Consider the following 18,539-nt stretch of genomic DNA (forward strand, 5'->3'; position numbering starts at 1 on the left):
CTCCTTTGGTACCTAAAATGCACTGTGTAGTTTGAAGAGCGGATTCAGAGGGTGCAGTATTATAGCCTTACAGAGCTGTTGGCATTACTATGAACTATTTGGAGCTTTTCACTGTCTCATCTTTAGGGCAGTCTCTTGTCATTCTATATCATCCAACCCCTCTGGTAAATTCAGTGATTTTGTAGGATGTGGGCTTTCTGTTTTCAGGTGAAAAACCCCCCCAGAAGAGTAACTAAACAAACAAAACAGGAATTTTTTGCTGTGCTGTTAGACACAATACTGTGTTAAACCTTTCTCGATTAAATTAATTATTAACTAATATGTATCAGATCAGCAATTGTATGGAAGTAACATACACTGTAGGTACGCATAAAGCAAAATAAAAATAGGATAGTATATTTTTTTTCTATTCTCTCTGACTTCAAGCCATGGCATATAAATGTCTTTCAGTCACATGCATATTAAAAACACAGCAGCAACCTTGTTATCCTTGCACTAAATGTGTAGCAACAAGCAATTTGAATGAATGTTCCTTGCTAAGTGCATGACTGGGTCTGTGTACTTCTGGCACGTTGTTTTTCTAGTTGAAGTAGTGAACACAGGTCCTGAGACTTTCCTACTTCAACCTCCGAAATCCTTCCCTCTCAACATTCAGGGGCTTCCTGACTGAGAAATAAGGCGCCTGTTCCCGCATGACAAGAATACTAGTTCTTCTTAATGAGCCCAGGTCCTGGAGTGAGATGCATTTTACACAATGTATCTCTAAGGCTGCAAAACCTTTTACAAAAAAGCAAAAAAAAAAAAAAAAACCCCTAACATCCAAACACTTGTTTAGTTATCGGAAGTGATGAATAATGACGACAAACAAAGAAAACACTGACAGTGTTCATTTTTCCCTGAAGTGATTTTATTACAAAGTTCATGAGGACTTACAGTATTACAAGAGAATTTGTCAACATGCTGAAACAGAACAAAGCAGAACACAGGATTTAACAAACTGGTAAGATAAGACAATCCACTGTTCACGATAAACATAAAAACTGATTAAGTCCTCAGGAGGTGGGAGCCGGTGAATGACTACAGTGCAGGCATAGAACGGCCACATTCACACTGACTCAGCAAAGGTCAATCCAACCAAGGCAAGATGTGCACATCTCAAGAAAACATGTTACAATTTTTATATGCCATCGGCTTTTCTCAGTACTTTTAGAAAGCTTCACTTGTATGTACATAAAACTGTACAAAAACATGGCATCACAAGCATTTTATCCTATATAAATATACCAACAATTAGGATAACAACTAGATTCTCTCTTGCAAAGACGTATTTTCAAGGCAATTGTCTTTGTTCTAGATGAACAGTGAAAAAATGAAATGTTCAGATAATTTCAGTTCGTTTGGGAGAGGGCCTTCTGAATATGAACCAGCACTGACATTTCAGAAAGTTAAAAAAAAAAAAAAGAGTAAACAGTATCTACCAATTATCTTTGGAATTCATGCTAAAATCATTGCCTGCCTGACAGCAGGCACAGCGTTGTGGAGATCTATGTACACTACACCACCAACAGACTTCTTTATTTTTTTCACACAACCAGTTTGCTAAGAGTCTTTGATCAGTAAGAAAAAGAAAAAAATCTCTTGCCAATTTCAGAACGGTAATTTGTCCATCTGTCCACAGAAATGATCACCATACAATACACACTACAGATAGGCAAAAGATACTCAAGTGAATTCAACATTAAATCAATGTTAAGTACAAATTAAACATTATTCAACATAGTTTCGAGTGTATTTAGGTGCTCCGTGATGTCCTCTTACTTGGATCAAGGAGAACTGTTCTGTGTTTGAGAAAGAAGTAACCACAGTTCATTCAGCATGAGTTCAAAAGAAAGGTCAAACCTGGTGATGTATTGTTCCAGAAGTGAGTAGCAGGAGGTCATTATTGGCTGGAGCAAGAGAGTCCAACTTATCAAGAGAGTGGGAAAAGAAACCCAGGCTTGTTTTTGTTTTGGACTTAAATCAAACTCTCGCCATCCATTTGGATCAGGAACCGACAGTTCTGACACATCTGCTAAAAACCTATTTATTCCATATATATAGATATTTTTTGTGATCAAAGACACAAATCAAAACATGTATTCCAAATTTACATCGTGACACATAGGCTGGAGCTGAATCTGAATCCAGTCAAAGCATTTAGACAGATCGAGTTTTGACTGAAGCTATGTGACACTGATTTTATCCCTCATTGGTATCTTTCTCACTTGTTATTAATTCCAGGTCAGTGATCTTACCCGCTGTTTTCAGTTCATGGAGCAGCTAGCCACAGCTATGAGAGGGGAGCTCGGGAGAGCCGTGGGGGTTTAATCACAGTGTATCATGGCTGTTGTTTGAATTTTACGTAAGTCGCTAAATGGCTTTGAAAACAGCATAATGTGCTTTCTCCCCCTCAAGGCAGGATAATCGCCCACCTTATTTAATCATGGCCATGTCCAGTAATTTCCATATGTTTTCGCGTTAATTATTCTAAACGTGGCTTTCAATGGCAGCATGATGAGGTAAGTGCTGATAAAAAATACCCCCTTTAACTGATTGTAGCTCTGTGGGTGGATTTGCATTATCTCGTGGGTGCCGTGTCCTGGGGTACGCTCACGCATGCCCCAGCTCAGGACTTATTACTCACCCTAATTAGGAAATGTCCATTCTAGGCTCTTCCGCCCTTATTCAGAGACACAGTCTTACTGTGGAAATACTATACAGAGGTGAAAGGTATCTACAAATCGAATCAAATCAATGTTTAAATCAAAGACAACGACTAGCTCTTCGATGTTGTAAGGCAGGCTAGTGGAGTCATCATTAACATCCAATTACTGACTAATACATGGTGTCCTTCAGACACACAGTATCCTTCAGATTCACTTGGAAAATCTTTGTGAAGATAAATGAAGCCCATGGGCATGCCCTGTTTTTATTCTCTGCTCAATAGCCAGAGGAGGATAAATGCCTAATAACTTATTAAGCATGTTGTCCTCAATACAAGGAAATATATAATTAACAGGCAGTTGCGGCAAAATTGAGCCTTACTCCTACCACTGTCACTGTATTTGCAGGTATTCATTTACTGAAATGGATCAAATATTTATTTCAGCTTTTATTGTTGGAATCTTTCATGTCAGACCAACATTGTTAAATCACTCATTTCAGTGTGTATTGAATTCACCTCTGGAGAAGCATGTGTCCAGTGAGAGCTGATAATTAACATTGAAAATAGCACATACCACCTATCCAGTTCACATCATATTCACGCTCAATAAGTGCTCTATCTCTCTAGTGTCTCTCAACACTCAAGTGCCCTTTCCTGTAAATAATTCCTTAGGCCTTCATTAGATCAACACAAGTTCTCTACTAAGCCGTGAGCGGAAAGCAGTATGAGTTTTAGAAAAAATGGACTGTGAATTACACAGAGAGCCCATCTGATTGTCACAACAGAGAAGAGCTTTCTCAACCGATACACTGGTATACTGTCATCAGCAGAGTAAAAAGCCAATCAGAACGTGTCTCGCGAGTACTCTGCGTTTGGTCATTGTGACTCTGGGGTACTGTGGCCAAGTCAACCGTTTTCATGATGAACGATAGGTCACAGTGCTGCGAGTCAGTGGGACATAATGTCAGTTTAAATGCTGCCACACAGCTCTCTCCACCAAGTGGAAGAGCTCTACAGGGAGCAGAGGTAAAGGCCATTCTACTATGATTAGGGGTCGAAGGGTGTGTGTGTGTGTGATTGTGTGAAGCGGATAAATGCCTTCCACAATATTGAGCTCCACTCCGGGAGATGGTTTTTAATCAAGTTTAAACAGCAGCATAAAGAAAAGCTTAAATATGCTAAAACTCTGAGGCATTTTTTTTTCAGCTTATGCCAGACAAAAATATATGTAGAACACACCATTCAAATGTATTTACAGCACTGTACATTAAGATAGACCATTTTATTTGATTGTTAGTCAAAAGTGTTAAGCCTTTTGATATGGCCTGACTGGCTGTCTATTAAATTAGATGTAGCAATGGCACAAGAGCACTGATCACAACTTTCAGTTTCAAGAGATCACTTCACAGAATGGGACTTTGCTAACTACAGTAATGATTAGTTTCAATCTGTGTTTCCTACTCATCTGACTGAATTGTATCCCATCAAGATTTCCAATAAATAAATGACTGAGTGCATCAATTAACTTTGTGGAGTCACTCATAAATATGCTAATAAATTAATATTTTAAGGAGAAAATGAGAAAAGCAGTGATCGAATGGGTCACAGCCTATATTGTTAACTTCAGATTGGGCATTGGCTTCAATGTGTGGACAGCCTGTTTCTCCTTCTCGAGTGGGGTGTGTATTTTCTTTAATTGTGTATTGATCAGATGAATATGTTCCTCACAGGTAAATTTCTCTTTTTGGAGTGTGAGCAGAAGGAGAGGTGGGTGGAAACTCAGAGGCTACGCTCAGGGGCATCTCCTCTAAGGGGCAGTCCTGATTGGCATCATGACCACTGCTGGAATAGGCACTGCGGGAGGGCGGAAGGCGCGGCCGATGCTCCTCACCACCCAGCCTGGCGTTCCCATTAGCCAGGCGTCCCAGGCTCCCTCTCTCCTGGTAAGGCACGAAGGTGGAGAGTTTCGGGGGGTTCCTGGTCTTGCGTACAGGGGAGGGATGCCCAGGCATCCAGCAGGCGTCTGAATGGCCCAGTTCACTGCACTCGGTTGTGCAGTTTCCAGTCATTGCCACATCAGGGAGGGAGCGGATATCTATGGGCAGGAGAGAGCAAAAAAGCACCATCAGAGGGAGTTTCACAGCGACAAACACTGGAGCAATTTTCATTTAAAAAAAAAAGTTGTAAAAAGGCATTTGTGAACAGAAATGGTGTCATTTGAAACACCCCATGAAACCCACCCCCCTCCTTGAGATCTTTGCAGCTGTTGCTAAGCAGTAAGCAGCAGTTGCTATGTAGCTGTTGCTATGCACTGTGTAATGAGCACTACTGTGTGTGTGTAGCCCACGAGCTGATGTGATACATTCAAGAGACGGCATGCTGTGTCTATGTCATTTAGAAGTATCCAACAGCAGTTTGTCTGCTATGTTTGTAATATATCATCGTGTTGTTAACATGTTCAACAGCAGTGAGTTAATTTCTATTAGTTGTGATTTGCATGCTGTAACTGATGCTCCAAGCATGTGTCAACATGAAAAAAAAATACTACAGGAATGGACATAATGGAACAGCCAAGCATACTGGGGAAGTACAGTGTTTGGTTACAGAGAGAATAGCTGGATCCCTCTGGGCAAAACCATTGCCGAATGAGTTATTGATTGACAGTACTGAAATGAGTTCCCCTGCCCTTGATTCTCATCAATTTTTTATTCAACTGTTCCTAATTAAATAAATGGGTCCACGACCCAGTGACCTCGTTTTACTGTGGAAGCTGTGAAATCTTCCAAAATAAGTTTGCTTCAGCTAGCTCTCACAACTCACATGTTTCTCTCATGCTTGTAAAAGCGACAAAGGCCCCATTTATTTATTCATCGCTAATGTTCAGCTGCCAGGCAGCAGACTGGTTAAGCAGACCACCTGTTGACAAACTAAACATACAGCCCGTATTAAATTTAAATACCACTCAATTTATCTTTGTTATCCCTTCAGACTCAGCCTGAGATGGCCAGATCAATGTCTGAAGAGCAGACAGCTGAGATCCGCGTGTGCGTGCAATGTCGCTGATGTGTAAAGTTTTGATTGCCGTGATAAATGCATTACTGTAAATGCCACAATAGTGACCACACCATTGAACAAGACATACGTCGTGGGAGAGCTGTCTTGTTTTGCGGCTACAGGACGGTGTGCGAATGAAAGTAAATGTTCTTGTTGAGAAAGCAGAAAGCCCGCCACTGAAAGGAGCTGGTGCATGTGAATGATGTAACCACAAGAGGTGACGTATTAGAGGCAGCGGTTCACAGCTAACAGAGAAAATGCCAGCTTGACTGTAAGCCTGTGAGACACAACATCAGTATTGTGCTCATGACCAGTGGCAAGATAATTATCTCACAAAAATGCCAGATCTCTGAGGCTACGAAAAAAAAAAACAGAAAAGAGCACAGCATCTGGTTCAACGAGGATTCAGTCAATCAAAACCGAAAGTGGGAAAAGCTTGTGTGCTAAAGATGTTAAAAGCTCTGATGTTTACTAAAAATAAAAGCATGGCATTTAGCTTAATTCATTGTCCCTATTTGTGTCTAAAACATTCATTTCCCCTGGGTAAGCTATATACAATTACCTCTTTGTTTATTAAAATAATAATAATACTAATAATCGGGCATCTATTGTTGCAGTTAATCTCATTGTTCCTGTAATCCTAAACAGCTAGATGTTTAGGCTATTTAATACTTTCACTTCACAACTGAGCAATGTTCATATTCATGCTTAATTACATCATTATGCTTAAGTGGCAAATTCCTATATCTGTTTAGTAGGTCAGTGTCAGCAAACTAATATTATTTTCATAAGAATGAACAACACTTTTATGGTTGATTAAGAACAAGGAGACTGAATTTGGAGCTACAGGAAATGAGGAATGCGAGTGTGTACACGTTGAGGTGTGTGTGTGTGTGTGTGTGTGTGTGTTTATTGCCTCATGCAAGATGACTGGGGTTTCATTTTCTCAGTTCTGCTAAGAGCATTGTCTGTATGCATCGCTGCAGCAAAGTGGAGTCTTGCTACAAAAAGATGTTCATGGGAAGAGAGCTGGAGAGAAGGTTGAGGGGTACGTTTCTAAGCGCAGGAACAGTCGTGTAGGAATCTACCCCAAAAGGATTTCACACTTGATTAAAACCTCTCCACAGCTTCCAGGAGGTTTATGCCACACCAAGAGGGCCTCGTGTTAAAATCAGCACAGCTCCACATCTACGAATCACTGTACAGGAAAAAGGAAAGACTTCACTGTACAGGTTTCCGAGAGACTTCACATGCCACAACTGGGCATGTTCCTTATAAATTAGGCATTGCCATTATGTGTCTGCATATAGGACCGCAAACTCACAGTAAGCTCCTGAAATTCACAAATGTCCTGTTGGTCTGTTTAATTTATGATTTCTCTTTGAACTCAGTAGAGATAAGTGCCATATAGGGGAACACTGAATACTGTGACATCTTCGCTCACTGTCGGGTTGGTAATTGACTTCAGGTCGGCTGTATTTTTCATTTTTTATTTTTTTACAAAATATAATGTGGAATTATTTAATGAAATGCCAACTAAAAGAAAACATGTAATGCGATATGATGCCATGCACCACTGACAGGAATTAGAGCACATTCTGAACCACGCTCATCATCATCAAGGGCCAGAAAATCAGCAGTGACAGCTAAATACACGACTAGCTTGCCAAAGTCTGCCATTTTCTTCCGACGGTGCCAAAGTACATATCACACGTCATTAAGCGAGAACATACAGCAGATACTCTAATGTCAGATATTTTAGTAGGCCATTACCTTGACTGTTAGTGCTTTATCTAAATTTCATATGGTTTTATTTATAATCTAGCTTTGACATACAAGCTGTTCTTAATGCACAATTTAGCGAATAGCAGGGGTATATTCAACTTCAGCTCGCTGTGCTGCTGCATGCTGTCATTAGCACTCTGCAGTACGTGTCATTCCCAGCCACCCATGTCAGCTCAAAACAGTTTTTAACGTGCAATAATAATGGATTAGTTATTGTGTAGTGATGACAGAATGTTATGATAGTGTGTCTCATTTGTGAAAGCACAAATTTTTACATTTGCTTCTACTGACCTTTCTGTCACACTCAAATCCATTTTCACACACACACACAAAAAAATCAATATTGGTAATTATACTTTTGTGTCCGCCTTTTGCTGTGGCCATTAGCCATCTGTAGCTGTACTACAGTCCACTTACAGTGTGGCACAAAACTGTCCACTCTGTGCATCAAAACACACTCCCACGCTTAGCTGAAATGATCATTGTTTGAATATTTGGTGGACACAATGAAGCAAATGGGTCAACCACAGGTTGAAGGAGCAGCCAAAGGCGCAGTGGGAAAATAGGTATTTTCTCACCCACTCAACCCTGTTTTCTGCTGTACCTATACCTGAAATAAATCTGCTCACAGTCTGGAACAAACCCTTTAGAGTTTATAGTCGTGTATGTCATGGATGGCGAGCCAAGGTGGACAATGGAGAACAGATGGGCAAACCACAGCACTATTATGCCAGTGGCTGAAACAGGCTGACTGGATTTAGAGAGCTTGCGATTTGGTTTTGAAGAGCAGTGACTCAATGACATTGCTTCCTTTCTGCACAGCAGAATCCTTTTCCTCTAGACTCACAGATAGATTGCACCTGTAGCGTTCTCCTTTTATAGTGGGTCAGTCCCATCTGCTTGCTTAAAGCAATATCATGGAAAAGAAAAACAGCAATTTCTACCTTCTCCCACCTTCAGAACCACATCAGCGACTCGCAGTGAACCTTAGCCAAGCTTCTAAAAGCACCTCAGCTGCAGTAGCATAACATGTACTCCACAGTGCAGTTACAGAGTGGGGGTACACACAGAGCTTAACCCCCTGGCTGACAGATACATGTGAGGGGTGGGTTTGCATGCTGCTTGCATCAGGGTGCCAGTGGGAGGTGTTGAGTGTCTGAGGCAGGCTTCCTCATCGTCTGATCCCCTGCCCACGGGTATGGGGGAAGCTGCCTCTTCCTGAGATTTCACACTGCTCCTCTCTGTTTGATTGCAAATGCTGCCTCTCCCCACCGGCTGCTTTCCAGCATACGCGCCAGACCGCTATGATCGATGGTGAACAAATATGAGAGACCTACAGCTCACGGAGGGATAACAGGGGAAAAAAACCCAGCTACTATCGTTTGGGAGTGTGCGAGAGATATTAATGGTATATTTGTGGTACCTGCAAACGGTTTATGAGGTAAATGACTACAGAAGTTCCAACAAACAAAAGGAAGAAGAAGAAATATCCCAGATCTGAGCAGACGTTAGTGTGTGTGTGTGTGGTGGCTATCGGTATAATAACTGGGTGTGAATGCATAGTGTGGCTGTCATCCTCTGCGAAGAAAAACAAGAAACCAGGATTTTGTATTTCTTTAGCTATGACATGTCAAGCCTTGTTATTCAAGTGTTCTCAGTAAGCACAGTAAGCAGAAGCTACCAAAAACATTTTTTTTTCTCTCCAGAGGAGTACATTTTTAAAGGACTGAAACTTGCTACAAGTGCACAAACATAGTGTTGACATGCACATTTTCCTTGCTCATTGTAATGGAATCCAGAAGAACAATAACAGAGTTTGTAACCTCAGACGTGCACTTTCACATCTTGCCAGCCTAACTAGAACATGCAGGCTTGTAAGCTTTGTCACCTTAACTACACAGAAACTGATGGGTGAGATAAAGCACAGTAAAACTCTTTTTGTTATAATACTGTGGCGGCGCTCTTAACATGATGCAGATTTCTTAAAGCATCGTTTTTTGTGGAACAACCCCTGCTTTCAAGATCACTATGTTTTTCTTTCATACGGGTGCATGAAATGATGCTCTAAAGATGATGATGTTAAGCATAGTTTAGTTTCTGTTAATGAAAAACTTCAGTCTGTTTGAACTCTTAATGGTTGATTGTTTTGGTGGAGACAGGTTCAGCAATTCTCAGTCACACTGTACAGAACGTGATGGCAGGATAAGAATGTGTATTGAGTTTTAAAACACATGTCAGAACCTCCTTCAAAGACTCTTTAAGATCTGAATTCTCAGCTTGCTGAGCGGGCCGGCCTCTCGCTGACAGAGGCTGATGAGTGGACATGTCGGCCAGCCGCACGTCAGGAAAATATGCTGTAGATGGTTCATTGGGTGATGGTACACCTCCTGTCAGTTCTCTCACCATCCACCATTTTGTCTTAGAGTTCCTTTATTTGAAAACTGCCTTTTGTGTCACTGCGTCTGACAAAGCCTTAGCACCTGCTGACAGATCACGCTATGCACCAGCTCCTCCAATTGAGAAGTTGATATGTGGTGTGATATGTCAACCAATACTAAGGCTTTGTCAAACTGTGACACATACGCAAGGCGTCTTCAGATAAAATAGATTCAAAACACAGGTGAAAGGCTGGGCGAGATAGCAATACGCTTTGTTTCGTGAGTGATATAATTGTTTCTCTGTTAGTGCACAAACATGTATTTGAAATATGTGTGTGGAGAAAAGCTTCATGCTTCTGCTGACAGCTGTATGTTTGCCTTGCCGGCCAATTACGGACTGGAGATTGCATCCTGAAACTTGACAGCAAAAGTATTGATCTGTAACACCTGGGGCCTGAACTACCGAGTAAGTTCAACATATCGTTTCGTTATCATGAAACTTAAATTCAAGCTATTGCATTCCTGTAACCAGCAACAAGGTCACCAGAGACTGGGGAATCTGTTTAATGTCAAAATATTATTTGCAACTAAGGTCAAATGGATTTTGGAAGAAAGAAATAATGTAAAAAAAAATGCTTAATCACCATGTTAACCAATCTCAATAAAGAGCTTGCAGAGAGTGACTCTGGGGGCATATTGTTAGGACAAAAGGATTATTATTATACCTTTATCTATGAGACATATTCAAAAGAGTAGCATGATATAGCATCTGAAGCAAATTTTGCCTCGTTGGACATTGGAGTCTCTCATTTTCCTCCACAGTCCAAAAGCATCACTTAACAGATGATTTTAAGTTGGCTGTGAATGTGGATTTAAACATGAATGGCTATTTGTATCTCGGTGTTATCCCTGTGATAGATTATTTCTTTAGGCCACGGTAAGCTAATGTTTCACTACAACTTCTCAATATTAAAAGGTTGACAGGGATTGTTTAAAAAAAGGATTCTTGAAATTTTTTATTTTATTTTAACATTATAAATAACCTTTGATTTAATTATTGTGCTTCATATGATAACACTGTAGACAATAGCCCTAACCTCAGTCCTACTGAAGAGTTGCTGAATATGCTTAAAAGACAGGTCTGTGCCGAATAAATAAATAAATTAACTCTACCAATTCTGCGAGAAAGAGCGGTCAGACATCCAGCCAGAAGTTTTGCCAGAAGCTTGCTGATGGCTACCACAAGCATCTGACTGAGGTGAAACTTGCTAAGGGACATTCAAACAAATATTAGTGGGGGTGAAAAAAGAAATGAAAAAAATCCTTAAAAGCCCAAATTTAGCATAACGTTCATGTCCATATATATGTGGATGTATCATGCTTGTTACTCTGCATGTTTTACGCTATTAAAGTAAAAAATTCTACCTATATCACTTCATCTAAATCTTTTATTAAGGCAGTCAGCTTGGAAGCTTGGAGACTATAAACAGTATTACTCTGTATGCTGTATTCACTCTCATATTCATTCAGAGAGAGCTTCGGGGACAGAGTTGAATGTGCGCATTGAGTTTGAATCACATTAGTTAGACATCAGTGATCTACTGTAAATCTCGAAATTTGCATATGTTCTTCAGGCCAATACAGGTATTTTATTAATGCTGTTCATTTAAATCTTTACTGTGGGCTGTGCCACATTTGATGAAGGATGTAATGCTAACCAGGGAGACACTGATTGTGATTAAAATATACAGTTTCAGAAATATGTTAACTACGATGCTAAACACAGTTAAGTACAATATAAAGGGACATGAATTATTTGTCACTGTCAATACAGTCCAAGAACATCTTAAATTAAATAAGAATTAAAATGATTACATACACATTTTAGCTTCGCAGGTTTTTTTGGCAGTGCTTTTTGCAGTCTTATAATATATTTATACTTGCATAATTATATTTAAACCCACTTTGCTTCTTCCGTGCTGTGGTTCTCTTACTCCTGAAATAGGAAACCTCAAATTTCCCCATTCAGTTTTCCTTATAATTTAATTAGAAATACTCCTAGAGATGCAGACGAAATCCCTGTGGTGTGGGGTTGTGACTGAATGCTCAATAATCAAATGTTTTTCTTTTTTTTTCCTTGATACAACTATATAACATTGTGACTGTCATCAGCATATAATAACGTGATTTCTAGCTAATAATCTGATCAACTGCTATCCTTTGTGCTCCTATGTGTCTGTCTGAAGTCAGTTGCTGGAGCAAATTAATTGATTATTAAAAGAAAAATGGTTTAATGACTGGTGACAGTGCTGAGGTTAGAAGAGAAGATGAAGCCAAGATATGTGAACACCAAAAATACCTTTTATGTGAAGTTTACGGTTGGGAAATATTGTCATGATAATTAAGCGGAGCGTTTCATCACCCAAGCCATTCTCTGATTACTGTGTGACATTTACTTCAAGAGTCACTTGTCTATTCCTGTCTCATACCCAAACGTTCTTTCTTCCTCTTGTCTGAATGTCTCTTTCTTGGTTCCTGCCTTTGAAGCTTTCCTTTCCTGCTTTAGGCCCTTTCTATGGCCCCTTTCAGAGTGGCAGCCCTTCATGGCCTCATACTAGCAGGTAGAAGATGTTTCATTTTGTAAATGCTGAAAAGAAAATCTAAACATTGAGTCCCCAGCCTGCTAGTGTTTGTTGAATTCAAGTTCCAAGAAGCACAATATACTTAATAAATATTAATGTTCTGCTTTTCAAATGACAGCAAAAAAAAAAAAAAAAGCGGTTGCACTGGAAACATTTTTTTCCTCATCAATAAGAAAATCAAAGCCTTCCTTACATGTGATGTCCATGTCTAATTATCAAAGAGGAATTATTTTCTTCTCAGGATTTTCCCCTGGAGTATATTTCTATGCAGAACTTTGATGCTCACTATCTTTCGCTCATTGATCTTATTGACATGCAACACGGATGTATTCCATAATCCATTTGTTGTTCTTCCTCACCTTTCGATCAAGATGGTATCGCTTTGCTAATTCTGCCTTTGATCTCAGCAGTCTGCAGTGTGAGACATGGTTAACTTGGGAGCGCTAACATTAGCTGCTAATTAGCCTACACCTGCACAGGGCTTTGAATAAAAAGAATAGAAATGATAAAGTCACACACAGAGACTGTATCCAATCTGAGGTGATATATTTTTAGTAGGTTACAGAACCTCGCCTACGGGCATGTTCCATGATGACTTTTAACACCTAATCTTAATTCATATCCTTTAACCAGAAACCAATGTGCCAGACTTGGATTTATAGCAGGGTATCTTTTCATCTACATGTATTGAAGGCCATGTATCGACAAGTGATATAAAGCTACTACGAAAAAATTTAAATAAAACATTCACAGGAGGTACATAATTTCCACCACCAGTATGGACAAACATTGATATAATCTCACAAAATCCGATCTTTAGAATCGCATAAGCCGCCCATGTGGCAGATAAATAATGACCCAGGAGAGGCAAAGCTTTTTTCGACTATTTACTGTAGATAGAGTGTTGCTGCATGACTGACAATTCTCTGGAAAGTCAGCATACTAACGCAGTGAGATGGAAAGCTCTGTTACCACAATGCTCTCAACAATACAGCTATGTGTTTGGAGCAGGACAATTCAAATTTGTAACACAGCGGAATATGAAAATTGCCTTTTGTATAGCAGAAATGCTACAGGAAAAGAACAGCGGCAATCTCCCAGTGCTTCTCCACCAATTTATCCTCTTTTTTTTTTTTGACAAGGCTTTGATTAGGGAAAGGGGAAAAATAACACATGGAATCAAAAACATGATTGAATATGTAATTATTAAAGGAAAATGGAAATTTCAGTCTTTAAATATGGATTTAAAGAGAAGTGCAAAACAGAAGACGGCAGGGGGTCATCAAGCTTTTAACACTAGCTTGATTCGGCCTTCCCCTGTTGTTCTGATCTGTTGCATTTAGCTGCTACTGTTTGATTGACTTTTATGAAGCTTTTGTTTGGTGAAGAATAGTCAACTTTGATGTTTTTTTGACATTACTGAAGTAATCATCTAATACAATAACAAAATTAACTTAATATTTTCTCAGTGGAGAATCAGGAGTACTTGTAATGTGGCCTGTCTGGGAGACTGAGTATTTTGGTTATTAGAATGAGGACCACACCTTCACTTAAGTAACATCTTATGTATTAAAGGCACTTTAAAGAAGCGCCATAAATGTTTTATCATCTTAAAATGTCATAAATGGCCAGGGCATACACTTCATTATGAGATAATAAAATGAAAATTTAATGCACTGATGGGCAAATTGGGTCATGTACACAGCAGTCGTCTGGGTCTGTCTGTGACCCTGGGTGTGCATGGCATACAGTCCCTGTTTGGCTAAAATATGTCAATTTTTTTTTAGTATTATATTTTAACTACCATGTAATTATGCTTAGTGGGAGGCAATCAAGTGTCATGGTAATAAAAATAACTAAGTGGGAAATCAATACCTGAAGGAAAAAAACAAATACCAAAGGCACAACATGAGTAAACATCTGAAGTTTTTTTTTTTTTTCATTAAAGTGTCTTCTCTCGCCATCTGTTTTCTCAGGGCCTGTGGCGGCTGTATGTTTGATGGGTACCTCATCTCCAGGCTAGATACTGTTTCAGTAGACAGCTCATCAAGATGAGTGACAAGTGTTGGGGCCTTGCACATGGCATGACCATCCAAGAGGAAGTTACCCAAAGGGAAATTGAAAAGAAAAAGAAAAAGATATAATTTCTAAAGTAAAAAGAGGTTGCATGAAGACCAACAGTACATGTCTCTGTTCCAGCTCTGTAGTTGGGAACTAGAAAATATCAGTCACGATTAAACAGCAGAGTCAATACACGCTCTAATTAGACCCAAGATCTAACAGGAATGCATGGTGAGACCGAGCTGCGTAGTCATGCAATATTCTGTCAGAATTACTTTGCCTTGAAACAAGGACTATTTAGGGATTGTTTAAAGCCACTATATAATGTAGCTTTAAACAGAGTTTTGAAATATCCAAAGAATTTAAGAATTGATTAAATAATCAGTGAGGTGCAACATGGATCAAAAACACAGGCAGGGCCCTGGAAATATCCTGATGATTTAGTTCCGTATGGAAGTAAAATGTCAGTGATGTCACCTTAAATGCAAAACTGTATTATATTTGGCCATGAGGGTAAGCAAGACTAATTCAGGTCATTTTATTTAGCTCGAGGCATGTATGCTATTGACTGCCTGATATACCATGTTAACATAAAACTGCAAATTAAGAATTGATTCTTCCACCAGAGGAAAAAGCGAGAGATATAAAAAAATGCACTGTTCCTTTTCATTCTGTGTTCAGCGGACAGTTTCAGTTTCACTGGATGCAGGCCTCATTGAGTTTGTATGGTCCCTGAACTGTAGTGAATTCTGCGATATCTGTGAGAAAGCCTTAAAGCGAGAGTGACTCTGTCCCTGTGAGACTCACTGGAAATAAGGAAATGCATGTCAGACCCATACAGTACAATTCCAGTCCCTCAAGTGCCATCCATCATTGAAGGGCAGAACACTAGTTAGAGGGAGGTTCAGCGGCTCTCGGTCCCCATCACACTATGATGGAAAGATGACCCCCGGGCTTACTCTGATGCCGGCCTGAGCTGCCCAACCAACTGAGGTTGAAGTGGAACTGGCCCCCAGCCAGCCTCTCCTCCCCCCCGATGCATAGCACTCTACCTGCTCTATGAATCACATAGACTGGGTAAGACCCAGTGAGAGCAACAGAGCTCTACCACCACTTTCTATTTCTGCCTCCATAACGATCCCTGAAGTTTCAAGTCAAGATCCCCTGGATCTGCCGGTGGACACTCAGCTGAGAAGAAGCCACAAGCGACACCAAGCTAATTAAGAAAACTTTCTTTATGTGCGTTTATAAACTTGTAGTTTTAAGCACAAATTTACACACACATCACCACCTCCAAACCTGCTGCTTCAGCACTCTGTTGCCCAGACTCACTGGCACAGCAAGAGCAGGCAGCGTGCTATCCAATTTTTGCCTAAGTATAGGGAGCTATCCACTTTTGTTAGAGTAATACATGAGCACATCTAAAGCTTAGGGATAGTGGCTTAGGCACACTGGCTCACTCATTCATTTTACAAGCTTAGTGCTAAAACCGGACAATTTCAGTGGCAGCATGGTGTAAAAAGCACTATTTATGGAGCCTAATGTGCGCTTATATGCATGTCCTTTCCTTTCAGCACATAATTCTGAACACTTATCTGGGTTTTCAGCCATGTTATATACATGTGGATAAGAGTTGAGTGGCTTGTGTAAATCATACTGAAGAGGGCAAGGGACCTGTCCCTATAAAGCAGGGACCTTCCACAAATTCTCAAATTTATTTGCTTTCCTCTTTTGTTTTTGCAAAACAAGCAATAAAACTAGACAAATATTACAATTTTAAGAACTAAAGCCCAAATAAATTCCAGGTCCTGATAAAAACATGCCATTATAAGGGATGTTACCACAGCCTTTGAGTCAGCTGGTCACAATGATGAAACTGCAGAGAAATCACTTTTATGTGTAAAAGAAGGTAGTCTGAAATCAAATGCAAGGGCTAGATTTATTGGGATAATGGGACTTCTGTTCGGGTTCCATCTATTTCACATGTGGCTGCAATCTCTGGCACACAATAAGTCAGTTCACTCGAAGAGACAATAAGCCAACTCTGTACTTTGCTACAGTTAATGGTCTGAGATGTAATAACATGTCCCTTCTGTCACAAAGCCCCTTTCAAAGGTCTGCAGTCATTTGACAAATAGTCTAATATGTGTGGCCAAAGTTTGGGATGAGAGCACGGGGCTCATTGTTAGTGATCACACAAGCGAGAGCACATTTTCATTTTCAAATTGGGCAAAGGAAAATCTAGACACATTCAAAACTGTGACGTGTTGACACATCATCAGTGCCATTTTGGATTCAGCTGTATTGTCCCATGAAGTCATTTGTAAAAGGGTTATAGTTTACCATTGTCCATGGTGTCAAAGCCACATTCAGGTTATTGAGTTTAATTCTGCTCCAGTTAGGCTCTTCCAGTGACCTATTTGCTCTGAAATAAACCTACAAACAATCAGGGGGTAACAAAACAGCAGCAGCTGATGTGAGCATAGTGTAATGCGTGTGCTAGAATGAGCTCAGGATTATAAGCGTATTACTCATGACAACATGCCTCAGGGGACCACTTGTAAGGACTTTTTTTCTGCAGAAGCCTCCACAAAACTGCCAGTCCCATGACCTGCCCCTTCTCTGCGTGGTGGCAGTTCCAGCAGTGGCTGGCATAGGCCACAGTGATGTTGTAGGCTGGCATACTCTAGTCCACTCAATAGTACAAACAGGCAGAGACACCGACAAGGCATAATGGCATCTGTTGGAAGAAACCCACACCCCTGCATCAGCACGCTTTACTGGCACCCAGGCAGGAGCCCAAGCAGGCACTCATGGACAAACAGGCTCAGTTATTCCATCTTTCAGTTTGTTTGTTTTTTCCGTACATCTTCATTTGCTAAATAATAATTTCCTAATATATATATGTTTCGATGTCCTGAGTGGAGACTAGCAAAAACAGTAGTGCTGCCTGTGTGATAGTGATATGGAAAGCAGAGGAAAGCAAAGGAAAGCCCCATGACAAGAGTTCAAACGGAACAAATATATGACGCTTCATGCATTATCTGTGAGATCTAAGGCAGGGAAAATCAGACAGCATTTCTAAAGAGCCTTATTATCATGCAAATGCCATTTTTTGCCCATTTTATCTCAACCTTCTCAATAGCCCATATGGCAGTGAGTCCGCACAGAGGAAGACACAGGGAGACCTCATGCTGGGCAAGCGGCCACATCAAAATTCCTCCATCTGTGGTCAATTGGGTTTGTGTGTATGTGTGTGTGTGTGGGCGCATGTTAGTACCTGTCTGCAATCTACCTATGTCTGTGCTAGCCCTCATATCACAGCCAAGATCCCCATCCACTGATCCCTGGAAGAGTGATTATTGTCTAGGCTGGAGTGAACATGGCGGGACTGATGGTCAAACCAGTGTCCCAAAAAGAGAGAAGGGCTTATTGTGGGTCCTGGGACTTATTACTCAGAGGTCTGGGATAGGTGAACGTTTTTTATATGTTGTATTATGTGACTCCAGCTGAAACACAATATATTTGCTTTGCTTAAGCTAATGTTGGCAAAAATGTACAAAAACTCCAGTCATGTTTTTCCCCCTTATAGTATAAGTGATTGAAAGCAACTGAAGAAAAAACTTGTAAATTAAATCGAGTGAACTCAGGATTAAAGATGATTAAAGTTGCCTGATGCTATCTCGTGTAACTGAGAGTTTTTTGATACTGATGTCTGTTTATTTATCAAATCCCCAAAACGATGCATTTTCTTTTTGAGCCAATCAGTAATAAATACTGTAAATCACTCTGACATTACCACTAATCAAAATCTAATCAGTGGTGTCTGATATACAGTGGATAGACAGATGGGACAAACAGAGACCAGTCGTCGCTCTATCTGTGATTTCACTGTGGATGACAAATCATGCATCT

General features: G+C 40.1%; 1 protein-coding gene across 1 annotated transcript in view; it reads right to left on the reverse strand.

The window, feature by feature from the left end:
• Positions 1 to 885: 885 nt before the first annotated feature.
• Positions 886 to 18,539, reverse strand: part of pcdh1a (protocadherin 1a) — a 92,962-nt gene continuing 75,308 nt past the window's right edge. The window contains exon 5 of the mRNA XM_005471930.4: positions 886 to 4,799. Coding sequence (XP_005471987.1) covers positions 4,429 to 4,799 — 371 coding nt within the window. The 3' untranslated portion in view covers positions 886 to 4,428. The remainder of the gene's footprint in view (positions 4,800 to 18,539) is intronic.

This window comes from Oreochromis niloticus, linkage group LG10 (genome assembly GCF_001858045.2).
Source record: "Oreochromis niloticus isolate F11D_XX linkage group LG10, O_niloticus_UMD_NMBU, whole genome shotgun sequence".
NCBI classification, from domain to species: Eukaryota; Metazoa; Chordata; class Actinopteri; order Cichliformes; family Cichlidae; genus Oreochromis; species Oreochromis niloticus.